Source organism: Eublepharis macularius, chromosome 12 (genome assembly GCF_028583425.1).
Source record: "Eublepharis macularius isolate TG4126 chromosome 12, MPM_Emac_v1.0, whole genome shotgun sequence".
NCBI lineage: Eukaryota > Metazoa > Chordata > Lepidosauria > Squamata > Eublepharidae > Eublepharis > Eublepharis macularius.
The window spans coordinates 46,868,156-46,884,763 of NC_072801.1; the positions used below are offsets into that span (position 1 = coordinate 46,868,156).

At 42.8% G+C, this 16,608-nt stretch overlaps 1 protein-coding gene across 1 annotated transcript in view; it reads left to right on the forward strand.

The window, feature by feature from the left end:
- PLXDC1 (plexin domain containing 1) overlaps positions 1-16,608 on the forward strand; it is a 71,694-nt gene that overhangs the window by 26,861 nt on the left and 28,225 nt on the right. The window contains exons 3-7 of the mRNA XM_054993609.1: positions 6,961-7,098; positions 10,722-10,791; positions 13,366-13,488; positions 16,012-16,130; positions 16,324-16,423. Coding sequence (XP_054849584.1) covers positions 6,961-7,098; positions 10,722-10,791; positions 13,366-13,488; positions 16,012-16,130; positions 16,324-16,423 — 550 coding nt within the window. The remainder of the gene's footprint in view (positions 1-6,960; positions 7,099-10,721; positions 10,792-13,365; positions 13,489-16,011; positions 16,131-16,323; positions 16,424-16,608) is intronic.

The window sequence follows — 16,608 nt, forward strand, 5'->3', positions numbered from 1 at the left end:
TGAAGTCATCTGAAGTTATAAAGTACCTGTATAAAACTAAGAATGACATGCTATAATATGTTAATAAGTGATTTGTGTTTGGAATCAGATTAAAATAGAATAAAACACCCATTACTCCCCCTTACCAACAAAACAATCAAACTATACCTCAGATTAAGGTAACACAGTGGATGTCTGAACAATAGGCCTTATGTCTGTCTGCAGAAATACTAATGTAAAAGAAGGAAATAGAACCTTTAATCCCCCCCCTTTAATGTTACAGCACTTATACAATTAGAGTTCATGTTTTTTGTTTTTCTGTGCTTAACCAAGTTGCATGGAACAAAGTTAAGGGTCCTGTTCTTGCTCGGTGAGTTGTAAGTGTTGTTCATTGTAGGGACAATCACGGCATTGTGGAAGGTGACTGTGGGAAGGAAATGTCCCTTGTTTTTCTGGAGATTGTAGAATGAGATGATGCAGAAGGTCTCTTCCTGATTCCTCATCATGGGCTTGATGTAAAGGTCCTTTGTGATGGGCCAATGGCTTTGAAGTACAGCTCCATTTATATCTGATATTTGCCTCCATCAGGGTTTTGGTGGTTGCTTTTAGTTCTCTGTGTTTTTGTAAAAATCTCCGGTAGAGATTCATTTCAAGTCCTCCTTTACGTCTTGCTAAATTAAGGATTTTGTCTTAGTTCATGAATGGAGGAATTGCCCATTAACATCACATGGGAGTCTTGATTTGCTTTTGGTTGATGGTGGAGGGCCTTGGCGAAAGGAACTTATTATTACTGGGGCCACTCCTTCTTCTAAGTCTAGGATTATTGCTAGCCACCATGAGGAGATAAAAGTTGGAAATCTGTGTTTTTCTTCTCCAGTCCCTCTAAATTTCAAATTATTTTGTCTCAATTTTAGTTCAAAGTCTAATATTTTGTTCTGCATACTCTCTTCTGAGGATTGCAAGTTTTTAATATCTTCCTGCAGTGTCACTGCCAACTCCAGGGCTGTATCTGCAGTCTTGGCTGCCTCAGTTAAAGCGTCTCTTATTTCTTTTAGCTGCTGAGATAGTGGGTCAATGAGTTGGGCGAGATTGTTAGTTAGTTTTTGTTCCAAGGTCGTCATAAACTCGGCTAAATTGCTTTTTGTTACAGCAGCATGCTGTTCAGAGCTTACTGCCTGCTCAGCAGCCATTTTGCCTTCCCTTTGCTTCCTGGGGCCCTATTTCCATTTGACTCACCAGAAGGAAAGAAAGCCTTCACCAATGGGGCCTCGGTCACATTTTGCTTGCTTTTAACTCCTGTAGTCTTTCCCATTGTTATTTTGGCTGTTCTGCTGGCAGATGCCTCAAAATGCTTTTAAGGAGAGGAAAGAGCCCAGGATCTTCAGTTCTATGCGACTGTCTCCATTGCTCATCGCTCTGCCCCCCTGGATCCTAATTTGACACCCTAACCACTATACTATGCCAGCCGTCTAGCCTGGTGGCTCCCAATTATGACCAAGCAAAGCATAGCAAGAGTTGGCAGGGTGATCAGAATCAAGTTGCAGAAACTCTATAGAGGAAGCTTAAGACTGACAATGAATTCAAATACTGTGCTGAAAGTGTGAGCACTAAAATGAGCACCTTCTGAAAAGTATTTGCAAAGCAAAGAACAGGCCAGAGACAGGGCAAGACAGTGAGGGAATGAAGCCTGAATCACCTTCCCATGAGGTTCAGGAATTTTCTTTACCACCCTGCAAATTTGATTTGGGGCAAGCCTTCCAGGTCATTCATGAGCTCCAATCTCTCTTAATATAAGAATTAAGCACTATGGAGCCTCAAGCTCCAGAGAAATTATTGTTTTGGCTACAATAGAAGAGGGATTTAATTTCCACCCCTGCCAATGAACTCTTCCATCCTTGTTGACAAATCTTTTGAGAAAAAGACCACTGGGTCAGCATCTCCAGCTTAGCACTCATGTCCTAAAACACCAGTGAGGCAAATCCTGAATTAACACCTTTTTGAACAAACATGGAACCCTGGTTTGTCGCCATGGTAAAAAAAGAAGCCAATCCCTGAAGTCCTGTATTGGAGGCCAGATTCTGCCTTTGACATTGCAGTGAAATCCACCCAGTTTTGACAGCATCCCAAGAATTAAAATTTGGCTAGAACAGAGCTTGGAGAGTGCCAGGTCCCGTGGCTGTTTTCAAAGTCAAAAATGTCTTAGCAATGTGTTCTGAAACAGAGTTATATCCTTCTAGCCCCATTGATTCAACAGAAGATGCAACTCGACTTAGGATTGCCTATCAGTGACCAGAGGTATGACAAGACACAAGAGCCCAATGCAGGGGGGAAATGACTGGCAGGAAACACAATTAGAGGATTAAAAGATCTCTGAGAGAATTCCAGAGGGAATAGCAAACTTTGTTGCAGCAAGAATAACAAAGTGACAACTTAAATGACAACTTAAAGATGAACAGATTTATTGTGGTATATGTGCGCCAAAACATCTGACCAAGCACGCTCTGGCTTGCAAATCTTTATGCTACAATACATTTGTTTTATTTAGGATATTTGTATGCCCTGTACTCCACAGTGCTGCTGGACTCTTTGTTATTATTGGATGGAAAATATAGAGAAAAATGATTTCCACCCCCCCCCCCATATTTTTAAAAAGACTCTTGGATCCAGCTGTTCAAATGTATAAGCAGCAAGTGAGCTGTAGATAAAACAAAATAGAGACCTTCTAAAAAGTTAAGTGTAATTAACCCATGAAATTCTATTCCACAGAAACCTGAAAGGGCTGCAAGCATCAACAGGTTTAACAAGGATTAAATGAATATTTGGAGGAAAGGGTTACCAGCAGCTAATAACTATGACAGCCAGAAACATGAGTTTGGGGGTATTATCTCTCTGTTTACCAGAAGCTGGAGAACTGAAAGACAATTTCCTCTTTTTAACTATCCCCAGGGTGTTTGACCAGCCATGGTTAGAAGACAGGATGCTGAACTGGTAGGCCACTGATGTGACCCACCATGGCAATGTTCAGCTGGGGACAGAGGCTTCAACCATTTATTTATTTATATCCCACTTCCTTCACTCATGGGACTTGCGATCATATGCCCAAGATTCCCAGGAGGCCTCCCCCAACCCTGACATTAACCAGTTCCAGACTTGCTTAGCTTCATCAAGGTTGCCGTTATGACATACCTTCCAACTATGTCCTGAGACCAGCTGTTTCATGCTTGACAGAGAGTAGAGACATGCCGTGAGAGCAGGGGACTCTCAGTTTGGGATGACTGTAAATTCTGCTCTCATCATGACTTTACACTGAGGTAAAAAAAAGTATGAATATAGCTGAAGGGCTGATTCGCATAAGAGTACCCAGCCTGGGTCTGTGGTCCCCACCTAGGGTTGCCAGCCTCCAGGTAGTGGCTGGAGATCTTCCGGAATTACAACTGGTCTCCAGTCCACAGAGATCAGTTCACCTGGAGAAAATGGCTACTTTGGGGGGTAGACACCATGGAATTATGCCATGCCAAGGACCTTTCCCTCCCCAAACCCCACTTTCTCCAGGTTTCTCCAGGTTTCACTCCCCAGATCTCCAGGAATTTCCCAACTTGGAGCTGGCAACCTTATCCCCACCCTATGTAACAGTCAGGTATAAGTTGCAGGTTTCTTTGCTCATTATCCTTGTCTGGGATCAGGACCATGGTCAAATGGAGAAGGGGCTTCATCTTGTTGGAACAGAAGCTACTCAGCATGCCTAGACACTACAGGGCACAAATTTCCCCTTCACATTAGAAACAGACTGCGTATTTGAATGATGCCACTCTTTGTCTGATCTAGAAACTCTATCTGACCCCTTCTTTTTCTGTGATCTTTGTTATCTCTCTTTAGCTGGTCTTGCAAGAAGCAAGATGCTCTCTGCGGAACTCTCCTGTGAAAACATGCCAAGAGGCACACCCATACATCTTCTCACGTGCAGCCAGATTAGCTGGCCACTTGTAATAGGGAATAGTGTTATTTAGATTTGGTTTCTATGTTTCCTTCTGTCACTACAAGAGTGCAAGTGAATGTGAATCAGCTTCAATAAAATTTAAGTTTTAACTGTTGCAATATACTGGCTTGGAGAGTGTTTAACTGTGCAATTTGCTATATTACCTAAAAATATCCCCAATACATCCTTTCCCTGTGAAATTGAAATAGAGGTTGCTATTTAGCCCACTGGGGAAACTTGTATATCCCAGGAAATGTGTGAATTTCCCCAATAGGCCAAACAGCAACCCCCTCAGACCATTTCGGGTTAGGGAAAAGTACAGGGGGTACTTAAGTCCATTTACCACGTGTGTTGTGGTCCTGATCCAGATCAGGCACTGTGTTTGCAAGAACTGAGGTGAACCTACAGCTCACGGCTGATATTTACACAGGGTGAGGGGTACCTCAGACCCAACCTATGTACACGGTAATGTGTGAATTGGGTATCCCAGCAATGCAATCTGAAGCTGTATGTCACTGGGGAACATTAAAAGTCCCCACTCCCCATGCACAAGGGAAGATCTCGGGATAACTTCTTCCTGTTTCTTTCCACCTAAATAATAATTAGATTCTGAATTAGCATTTACACACATACTGATCTTATTTCAGGCAGCAAAACAGATTTGCTGTGTCAAGTAAGTAAAAAAAAACCCCTCCTGTCATATTAAATTATTCTTTATTAATAGAATTTCCGCGTTATTCCCTAGCACCACCTGGCTAGCCTAAAAAGCGTTCTTTTTGGGACATACAACTAGTTCAGTTCTGTGAAAGCAGTTTTCTCTTTCTCCCCCACTGGAAACTGACAGAACAGTAACTGCCGTGATAGGTCATGGCCCCTGGTCCTTCCCTTGGTTCCTTGTCATGGTCGGCTGAGGTCAGCAGTGGCCTCAGGCATTTGATTTGGGGAGGGGGCAGCAACCTCTGCCATCACTCCTCCCTCCCCTTGCTCTGCGGCTTCATCACTCCCTCCTTCAAGCAGCTAATGCTCCTTATCCATGGTCACAACAACAGGGAAACCTCCACATCCATAGGCATAAACTTCTGAATACCAGTGCTGAGGAGGCAACATCGAAGATGGCCTTGGCCTCTACGGCTTGTCTGTTAGCCCTTTGAGGACAACTGTTTAATTTTTTTCCTGATTTATTAAAAAACTCATTAGTAATCAACAAATAACAAATGTCACAAATAAATATCAAGAACAGAGAAATAAATACCTTGTCAGCTCATTTGCTACAGACCAGAATGCACAGTGCATCAAAAATGAATCACTGAGGCAATTCCATTTCTAAATAATTTGTTAAAGGTCACTGGCTTATAGCTGAATAGTGTATGCATTGCAAGTGCTGTAGAGCTGTTACCTTCACTATAGCCATTGTTTCTTACAGTCTAGTCAGCCATTCTTTCTTATGATGTGAAGATTGTAGTTTCCAGTGATTCAACACTACCTCATGATATGACACATGGGGCTGGATCCAACCAGGGCAGTTTCCACACGGCTCCCCGCTGCTCGTAACAACCCAGAATATCACGAAAAAATGCGGAAGATCGCGTTTTCTCACGCGAGATTTGAGCGACGTCACGCAAATCTCGTGTGAGAAAACACGATCTTCCACGTTTTTTTCACGATATTCCGGGTTGTTACGAGCAGCGGGGAGCCGTGTGGAAACGGCCCAGCTTTTCTACTGGTGAAAAAAGGTGGGGGATCCCCTTTGACCACCAGAAAAAGTCTGTGCTGGGGACCATGAGACTTGCATGCAGAAAAGCCACTTGGGATGGGTGTTGTCATAAGGAGCAGAATTGGGCAAGATTAAATGAAAAAGCTGGCTGGATCCAATCCATGAATTGATACAACGTAATGTTAAAAAAAGTCTTCTGGGTTGAGAGATAATTCATTCTTCCATATAGCGAATATTGCCGTTTTGACCTAATTTCCCAACAAAAATCTGAGCTCTGCAACACATCTACCACAAAATGCTTTTAGTTAAACAAAACCAACAATGTCCAGATAGATTATGATTTATTTTAGACAACCTCTGTGTGGAGAAATGCCAGCATCCCTTTGTTAAGATGCCACTTTTACCATTGTCATTTCAAAATATCGGTTGGCATTCTCATATGTATGGTCATCCATTGATGAATGCAACATCAAATAAACATTTATATCACCTCAGAAACAATAATTATCTGTGGAATCGGTTCAGTTTTTCTGCTGCTAATGATCACAAGTATGGTGATCACGTGGTACATATGCATGGGTGGACTATGCTTGTTCAATTAACATATGAACAAGCTGTAATTTCTGTTCAGTTGTGATCACTGTGTTTTGAAGTGGGGATGGGATTTTGTTGTACAACACAACCACAGAAAGAGAGTATATGCCTGAAACTGGATTGTCCAATAGGGGCCACCAAGGCCTATAGAATCCTGCCCACAGTTTTCACTGAGAATTTGGTATTTATTTATTTGATTTATATACTGCTTCTCTTCAATTAAGAGCTTGAAGAGATTCACAAAAACTTCCTCAGTTAAAAGCAATACAAAACATAATATATACAATAAAATCACAGTAAAACAATAGCAAAATATATATACTTAAAACTGCTCTAGTTCCAGCCCCAGCCTGTAAACTGTAAACTATAGTTCAGTAGCTACCATTTCTGGTTCCTTGTGGATGCAATTAATTCAGTTCTCTTTGTATGTTTTCCATTTTTTTCTCATGTACATAGATAATTACATCCCTAACCTGCCTCATTCTCAGCAGAGATAGTTCCTGAGGAATATGAAAGGTGGTACTCATTCAGTGGTAGTCATTTGGTGGCTCACAGAGAGCCACATTTGCAACTACCACCTACCCTCATTTCATCCCTCACTGTACTCATGCAGTCGGGCCACAGCAAAGGTACTAAGGTCACAGGTAGGTACCAAGGGGTGCAAGTGTGGTCTCATGTGGTCTTTTTTTCTTCACAGGAAGACAACCACAGCTACTACATATCCCGGATTTACAGTCCAGGTGAAGCGCGAGCCAAGGATCTCTGGGTGAACATTGCAAAAGTCAACAGGACCCAAGTCCATGGGATCCTCTCCAATACACACAGACAGGCTGCAGTGAGTCTACCTCTTAATCTACTTCACCATTCCAGGGCTGGGTGCTTGTTCACACCCCTCTAATGTTTTGCCAATCATTTTTGTTTGAGTACTGATTTTCCTCTTCCTTTTGCTAGCAGTAACAGTGATCACTTTCTTGCTAGTAGAAGGTAATCTTTCCAGAAGGTATGAAAGACTAATTACATTTTTAACTCTTCTATCGGGCAGATTGGCCATTAAGGCCAGTCGGAAAAGTCCTGGGCAATTGATGGCCTGGGTGACAGCCCTCCCTGCTGAGACCACCCACCCACATCAGGGCTCCCCAGCCCAAAGAGAGAAGCAGCACAAACTGGAGGTGCAGGGAAGGAGGGTTTGCGTTGGCAAGAGCACAGGACATATCCACCAAGCCTCACCATGGTGAGGGATGGGGGCACGCCTGCCTGGCCTGAGAGGTTGGATGGGATGCACCTGCCTGGCTATGGCAAAGGATGTACCTGCCCAATCTCATGGTGCCCAGTTGCACAACTTGGCTGGGCAGGCTCTCCCTCCCTCCTTTTTTGGGAGGGTTCAGTGTGGCATGGGGGCAAGGCCCTTTTCCACTCCTGCTTTCCATGCTTCGGAAAAGCCCTAATATCAGGGTCAGATAGGCCCCCCAACTAAGTCACAGTTCTTAGATGTATTTGACATTGATTAAAAAAAAATTAAGGGTGTTTCTAGAAAAGAGTTACAGGGTCAGTATTAGGGGCTAATAATTGTGGGGTTTGGGGAGGAGAGGGACTTCAGAGTGATATAATGCCGCACAGTCCACCCGCCAAAGCAGCCATTTTCTCCAGAGAACTGATCTTTGAAGCCTGTAGCTGTAATTCCAGGAGATCTCTAGGGCCCACCTGGAAGCTGGCAGCCCTGCACCGGCTTCTCAAGTCACCTCATCTAGTGGCCTTGAAAGCTGCAGTATTTCCTCTGGCCTTATACAGTGGTAGCACTGTAGAGTAGCAGATATCAGGTCAGTAGTTCCCCTGGGGCATCTGCCTCCCCCAATCAGACTGCTTCCTCTGAGACCCAGTACAGCACCTTGCACAAAGCATGCTACATCCCAAAGCTAATTTGGGTCAAAGTGATCCTAAATTCCAGAAACATTGGCATAGAAATTATACGTAACAATACAGTTGTAACAAAATTTTTAATGGTAATTGTATACTGATAGAAGAAATAATAGCTTCTAACAGGTAAATCACATTATGTAAATCATGGAATGTAGATTATTTCCTTATTTATCCATTATATTAACAATAAATCCTTTTGATACCACTGTCCTAGAGATATTACCTTTCTGGCCACCAGCCCTCCTTTGGTTTGCATTCTCCTGAAGATTCTTTTTAGATACTGCTTTTCAGGAGATTTTACCTTATTGGAGATGTCTTTTCTTTCAATAACTTCTTGAGCCATTGAGAAGAGGTTGAACTTAATTTTTTAAAAATTATTTAAATTGAACACTCTCGCATTCCAGAAAGTGTCTTTCCATTTGGTTGATCTCCTGGTGGTAGCCTCCTCCTTTTTCCTATGATCCCCCTCAAAGGAAAAGAAATGAAAAAACTTTACTGAGATTCCAAGCTATCCTTATTGTTACTACCACATTAACATAACTATTACATCAACATGTCATTTCCCCTCTTAGTTTCTAGAGGTAAAAGTAGCATATCAGTATTGAATCACTTCCCTTTTCTTAATTGCTGGAACGATATAAAACTGCTATCGTGTTGCCAGCTATGTGGTGTCTCACAGGGGTCAAATCCACATTACTCATTCTAAGTCGCATGTTCCCCGCATTCCCCACGCAATTCCGAGTGCCGGTCACATTACCTCATTAAACAGATGCATTTCATTCGCATTTCTCCCGAATATGTGGTCACAGGTTTTCAACGGGAGTTTCACGGTGGCCGTGAACGGGCCAATGCGCAATTTACGTGGTTTTTTTAAAAACCACCCCACTTCCTGTCTCTCCGGCCATTCTGAAAGTTCCTATTGGCTGATTCAACTTGCAAGTGCTCCGTAGTCTGCAAAAGACTGTTTTTGACTTCATAGCATTGGATTTATTGATTATGCTGTTTCTGAATCAAATCTGGTAATTTGAAAAATCATTTTGGGGTGAATCCATCCTCAGAACGGACTCGCGAAACTTCCTTTTTAACTGTTTTTTATTTTTTTTATTTTATATTACTGTAATATCGAAATTATGAAATATCGAAATAATGACACTCCAAGGAAGTGAAACTTCAGTAAAATTCAGGCACTGAACTGTCCTGCATAGGAAATGCCCACGAAAGCTTCCCACATGCTTCCAAATTTCCAAAAAAGAAACGGGAGAGAGCCATCAGTGCTGTCAGTGGGGGAAAGAGGGGCATCATTATCTTCAATGATGTTTCTTTATAAGGCAAGATCGAAATAACGGAAAAGTGCGCTCAAAATTTTTTTTAAAAAAATGAGTGGGGAAAAAAGGTCCTGCCCAAAAAAGCAGTTTTCGAGTAGCCGTGTGACCAGAGGGACACGCAAGAAAGACGGATTGGAAGCAGGAATGTGAACGAAGAGGAAAAAATTGCGGATTGGAGGCAAACGGAAGATATCCAATAAACATGTGGGTAATGGGTGAATGTGGATTTGACCCTGATCTCAATCAGGGATGTTTTTTAAAAAATCATTAGATCCTGAAGAGTTAAACAAAAAGAAAGTTTTGCAAATGTGGTATCACATGTGAGCCCACATTATGATCTTAAATATGTGTTCTCCAGGGTTTTGAGCATGCCATGCTTGCCTCCAGTCAATACCCTTTTAGTGAAACTTTCAAATAAAGAACTACAACATGAGGGTGGCTAAAACACCCCAGTGCAACTGAATCCATTTTTGTATGAGAACACATTGATTATGGAGTGGCACAGGAAAAGGTTTTTCATGTTTTTGTACATCTTTGGTTATAGATCCAAATGTTAAATATCTTCATCAAGGGATCCAAGCTGCAGCCCGTTCTGAGAAGGCGTTCTGTTCCAGTTTTCCACCCACACAATAAAATCTGTACTCAGCTGCGCTTCCACGAATGCATAACACAAGTTTTATGGATCCAAGTTCATGCACAGAATTCAGAACCCTGAGAATCTCAGTTTGTTAGCAAAGATAATCTGAGAAACTGTGCTATGTGTGACAAAGTTTCAAAAGCCAGAGGAAGAGCCTTGCTTGAGGTGGCATTACTGAAGGTCATATGGGATTGGAGCCATTAGCTTCCTTCTGCTATGTCTTCCTGTAGTGGAGATTTCCTTTGACACATGGCTTCCTTCACTGGAAGAGATCTCATTTAGTGGAACAGAAACACAGTACCCCTCCAACCCCTACCATGTGGCTTCGGTATTCTGAATAACTACTTGCCTTTCTTTATGATTAACAGATGTAAGTTCTGCTAATGCACATATATATAGGAATTAATTTGTAAAATTTAGTCCAAACTGATTTGCCTTTGTACAGTATCTAGATTTGTTTTTCAAGCATAGTTTGCCCAGTTCTCTCTCTCTTCGTAATATGTGAATATGAACTTAGTTGACACATCACCCAGCACAATTTCTGCCTTCATGCTGTTATTTCCATCTATCTTCCTACAGAGAGTCACTCTATCATTTGACTTCCCTTTTTATGGGCATCACCTGCGGCAAGTTACCATAGCAACAGGAGGTGAGCCTTACTGGGTACCACAATGGGTTTAGAGAAAACAGGTGGGTGGTTCTAAAGATGGAGCAAAGGCTTCAGAAGCAACATGGCTTTGATGGTTTGGGTGCATGTGCTGTGGTCAGCTTCATTCTTTTCACCTAAACTTGTGGTGTTTAAGTATTATTAGAAATGGGTTACTTTGAAAAAGAGTAGGAAATACTTCCTTCTCTTGCCACCAAGGCCAAGTGGTCCTTCCCACCTTCCTGAAATGAGAGTGAGTGAGAAGAGCAATGAGGGAGACACACTGATGTGAGCCTGCCATGCTAAATCACAACAAGCTCTCAAACCATATATAAAAACAAAGACAATAACAACTCAGCTACTCAAAAACCTCCAAAACCAAAACTTGACCAAATTCAGTATGGAATCTATAAAAAAAACAAATCAGGACAAGCTAAATTAAAATGACAGAATAGCATATGGCTATAAAATAAATAAATACAATTTCCAGAGTAGCTGGGAAATAGTTGGGGAAGACACTCAGATGGTAAAAATTGTCTTAGCCTGGTACCTATCTGCTAGGTGAATGTCCAAGGAGCAAGCATTTCATAGACATGGTGGGAGGTAATCCAATACGCTCTCATCCCATCCTCAAAATTTTACTTTTAGTTCTAAAATCGACTCTATTATGCGTATGGGCTTGTAGCCCAGGCAGGCTCCCTTGGGCCCAGTAAAGAGTACCTATATCCTGGCTCCATGCTTGTGTCCTGGCTAGGGAGCAGACAGCACCTTCAGTGAGAAAGTCCAAGTCAACCTGTGGCCTGCTTACTCCCGCTTACTCCCACTCCCTGCTTACTCCTACTTACTAAGAACGTAAGAAGAACCTTATGGAATCAGACCAGCAATGATCCATCTAGTCTAGCGTTCTGTCTCATACAGTGTCCAATCAGAGGAGTTAGCCATGTTAGTCTGTAGTAGCAAAATAGTAAAGAGTCCAGTGGCACCTTTAAGACTAACCAACTTTACTGTAGCATAAGCTTTTGAGAACTACAGTTCTCTTCGTCAGATGCACAAAGAGAACTGTGCATGTAAGAGAACTGCGGTTCTCAAAAGCTTACGCTACAGTAAAGTTGGTTAGTCTTAAAGGTGCTACTGGACTCTTTATTAGTGTCCAACCAGTTACTTGGGGAGGGCCAACAAGAGGGCATAGAATTCGAGGCCATTCCCTGATGTTGCCTTCTGACCCTGCTATTCAGAGGTTTAATGCTTTTGAATGTGGAGATTCCCCTTAGTCACTGTGGCTATCAGCCACTGATAGACTTATCTTCCATGGATCTGTCTAATCCCCTTTTAAAGATGTCTATGTCTGTGTTCGTATGTAAAAAGAGGGGAGCTAATACCCCATCACTCGAAGCTGAGTGGATAAGAGCAGACCTGATTAGCTCCCACTCTTTATTCTGAAATGTTAGAGTTGTTATCAGAACTAGAGATGGGCACGAAATGGAAAAAAACTGAACCATGCGGTTCATGGTTCATCAAATTTCACAAACCACAAACTTTCACAAACCTGCCCCTAGTTCGCGAACTGGTTCATTTGTTTTGTGAAAACGTCACATCCAGGTCAGAGAAATCATCACTTCCAGGCCAGCAGAAAGTCACTTCCGGGTCAGCAGAAGGTCTTCAGGAAGTTCATCCCCTGTTGCCTAGGAAACTGATTGATTGGCACCAGGCTGTCTGCAGTCACGAACCAAAAAATGAACCAAACGTGCCAGCCTAAAGTTCATGGTGGTTCGTCAGAAACGGGATCTGATGAACTGCGGTTCGCAAACCACGAACCGGCCTGGTTTGTACTTAATTTTGGTTCATATTTTGGTTTGTGTCCATCTCTAGTAATCAGAACTAAAGGCCTTTGATATAGTTTAATCCAGCAACCTCACTGAAGCTAAGAATTTAGACAGTATCTAAATAGACCTCCTGGGAACTCTAAATAAACTGCCTCATCCTGCATGAGAAAGATTAAGTTTTAGATGGGTAGCCGTATTGGTCTGTAGTAAAACAGCAGGATTTGAGTCCAGTGGCACCTTAGAGACCAAGAAGATTTCCAGAGTGTAAGCTTTCAAGAATCAGAGTTCCCTTCTTCAGACACGAGTAGGAATGAAGATCCCTGTGCTGTACATTTGATGTCAGCAAATCCTGAAACATTTATTTTCCTTCTCAGGTATACTGAATGGGACTTGTGAAAGGCCTGATTATTTATTTCCCCAGTACTGCTCTTTGCAGTGGTACCATCATATAGTTGGAAGACACATGATCCAGCCAAGTTGCTGAAGTTAAGCAGAGTCTAGTTAGTGCCTGCATGGGGGAATCCCCTGGAAATCCTTTGTATGCCACTTTGAGTTCTTCAAAGGGATTTCAATGAAATCACTGGACCATAGTTTCAATGGCCTCCATGATTTGCTAGAAAAGTGGATTGTGAGCCCAGCATTTCAAGGGAAGAGGGCAATGGAATTAGTGGACTGGGCTCACCAAATGCCTATAAGAGACAACATTATTGTAATATGGACATAACTTGCTTTGTCGTTTTTGGTTTCCTGCCAGGGTTCATCTTCATGGGCGACGTCATTCACCAGATGCTGACAGCCACACAATATGTTGCCCCTCTTATGGCAAACTTCAACCCTAGCTACTCCCGCAATTCCACTGTCAAATTCTTCGACAATGGTGAGAGATTCTGTGGTCCTTCACATCCATGCAACCCCCTTCTCACACATATAAGCAGATCTGGACCAATCCTTATTCATATTTCTCTCATCACTGGGGCATGGGGGGAGGAGACCTGCACTGGGAACCCAGCCTCTCCTATGGCCATGTTCCACAGAGCTCAGCCCCTAGTCACGGGGCATTGGTTGAGCTGGGACTTTCCCACTCCCCTGGGGACCTTTAAAAGGCAGGATCCAGGGCATCTGACAAGGAAGGGCCAGACCTCTCCCTTGCTGGCAGGGAAGAGGCTTAGGCAAGGGAGAGAGGCCTTGATAAGCTGAAACTTGACTGAGGCATCTCCTATGCCCCCCCATGTCCCCCCATCTCCTATGTCCCTCCCCTCAGAAGGACACCGGAGGGCATGGCAGACCTGGACTCCTACCCTAGGGAGCTGGAACCTGACAGCTGTGTGAGGCAAGGGCTGAAGGAGGAAGAATTGGGTGAAAGTGAATGAAAAAGCAGGCTGGCTCCCACCCAAGATTCAAACAAATTCTCCACATAGATCCTCCCTGGCTATTGCTGGCAATCTAAATAATGAACAGGGAGAAACCATATATTACTTTGTTATCCCTACTCAAGATCTGTTTGGTGGGGATTCAGTACTGGAAGGCAGCCAATGTGTCAGGTCTCTTTTAAGATGACATAGAGGACATAAACATCCTAGTGATAATAATCTCTTGCAGTTGTGTGGGTGGTGTGTGATTTGTAGCCTATATGTTAGAGAGTTGCATCACAATAGCAGGGTGTATGGTTGTGACTTTGTTGTTAGTGCAGGAGGATGGATGAGGACTGGGTAGCACATGAGCATGTGGTTGTAGCAGTGATTAGAATGGTTGTTACCAGGGTTACCATCTCTGTGGGCTGATTTGTATGTACATGTGTGTGTATAATCTATGTAAGGTCTTTTGTTCCCTAGTCTCAAAGGATAGTTGTGATTTTAAAAAATGGAGAGGAGAATGATATAAGCTACTTTGGGTCCCTACTGGGGAGAAAGGTAGAGTACAAATGAGGTAAAATAAAAATAAATAAATAAATAATAAAAAGCTTAATTGAAATGTCCTTGCTGCAAAAGAATAGAATATTTTACAGAATTGATATAATTATGTACAAACATAGAAGTACGAGTAGATGCTTGCAAAATATCATGAGCACCTCTGACCCAAAAGTGCATAGTGCACCATAGCTCACACTGGGACATCTGTGGCTGCCTTTTACAATGAGCCATGTGCAGGATCATGGCTAAGTGGGTTTAGTTGTGGTTCATCAATAATAAGGGGAAACTGCTTAGAATTACTCCCCAGGAAACTAAGAAAAATAGTTCCAACTTCAGTAAAAAAAAAAAAGACCCTCTGTGGATGTGCTATGTTCATATGCAGGGTCTGACCGAGGGTCATCTCTGGAGCTGGGAGGAATCTTCATCCTGGTCAGATCGGCCCATGTTCCAAGGTACATTTTCATGTGCCTTCCCACATAATAGGTTGAATTCAGATTAACTTGACAATATCCACCTATTCCTCTTCCCCACTGCATGTAATTCCTCAGGGTCCCTGATTCCCAGAGAAAAGCATTTCATGGAGATCAGTGAGCTGCAGTGGAAGAGGAGAGGCGGAAAAGTTCCATTCAACCACTAAAAAATTTAGTCTGGATCAAACCCAAAGCCATCTTAGCTCACATCCTTGGGGCATCCGGAGATCCTTTGCTTTGCAGGAAACAAAAGTTTTAAACTAGGAGTTCAACAGCTCCAAAGGCTAAGTGGGCCAGAAAGGACCTTGACCTTAAGTGGTGCATTAACAGCACCAGACCCCACCCCCAGACATCACCAGGCCAAAGGGATTTGAACTGGGATTTCTTCAGTCCAATACAACCACTAGTAAATGCTGCCACTCTAAACTGAATATGTTAATCTGTGAAGGAGTACATGGTCCTGCCCTGTAGTTGTGAGGGATTTATGGGTCTCCAATGTAGTGTCTGTGGGCACCATGACCCCTACTACAACTTTGCTGGTGCCCACCAAGTGTTTTTAGAAAGCAGGCAGGGCTGAGTGGGGTTTTTTCCAGCAGGGCTTCAGATTGGCCATTGGAGGTCTGGTTGGCTTAGCTGCTTCAGCAAGAGTTGCCACTGAAGCGCAAGGATCTTCACTGCATTACTGTGTGCATGTGTAAGAAAATATTTTTAAACAATATGCTTGTTTTAAAAGGCATCCCATTAAACAGAGTTTCTTCCTGAAATATTGAAGAGTTACTATAAGAGTTATGCATAACCTCATTGGCTCCACCTCCTGGGGCAGCCATTTTGCATTCAGCTCCACCTCCTGTGGCAGCCATATTGAAGTTGCACTCACCACCTTCTGTTAGAAATCCAAAGGTGCCTGCAGGCTGAAAAAGTTTGGGAACCCATGTAATTGATAGACTCTGAATTCTTTCCATGATTCTGTGTATAACAAGAGAGATTTTAATTTCCATGTCCCTTCTTTTCTTCCCACAGGGACTGTCTTTGTTGTTCAGTGGGACCAAGTATATCTGGAAGGGAAGGAAGACAGAGGCTGTTTCATCTTCCAAGCAGCTTTGCACACTGATGGCAGAATTGTCTTTGGCTACAAGGAGGTAAGCAGTCCAAATGTGAGGTATAGAATGAAAGAGAATGATGGTTCTTCAAAGTATTCCCACATTCTGCCATCCACATCCAGCCATTGAGAGATGAGAGAGCCTTAAAGTGTGGAAAAGTAGAACATTTCTTGACCTTTATGTAACTCTGCTGTGGGTGTATTCAAAGCCTTTTCACCTTTCCTGGCTCCAGATCCCCATGTCAATCTTGGAAATCAGTGCCACACAACACCCTGTCAAAGCCGGCCTCTCGGATGCTTTCATGATCAGCAACTCCTCCCCTGATATATCTGGTGAGTCCAGCTTGATTTGCAGTGAGGGGGAACAGTGGAGGCAGGCAGGAAGCAGAACTCTAAGATCATTTGAACTCTTGCAAAAATATATTAAATACAAATACAACTGCTTGACTGAGATGCAGAAAGAGATTTTTTTAGTTTCTCCAGGTTCACACAGGAATGCTGCATTCTGCATCATGATC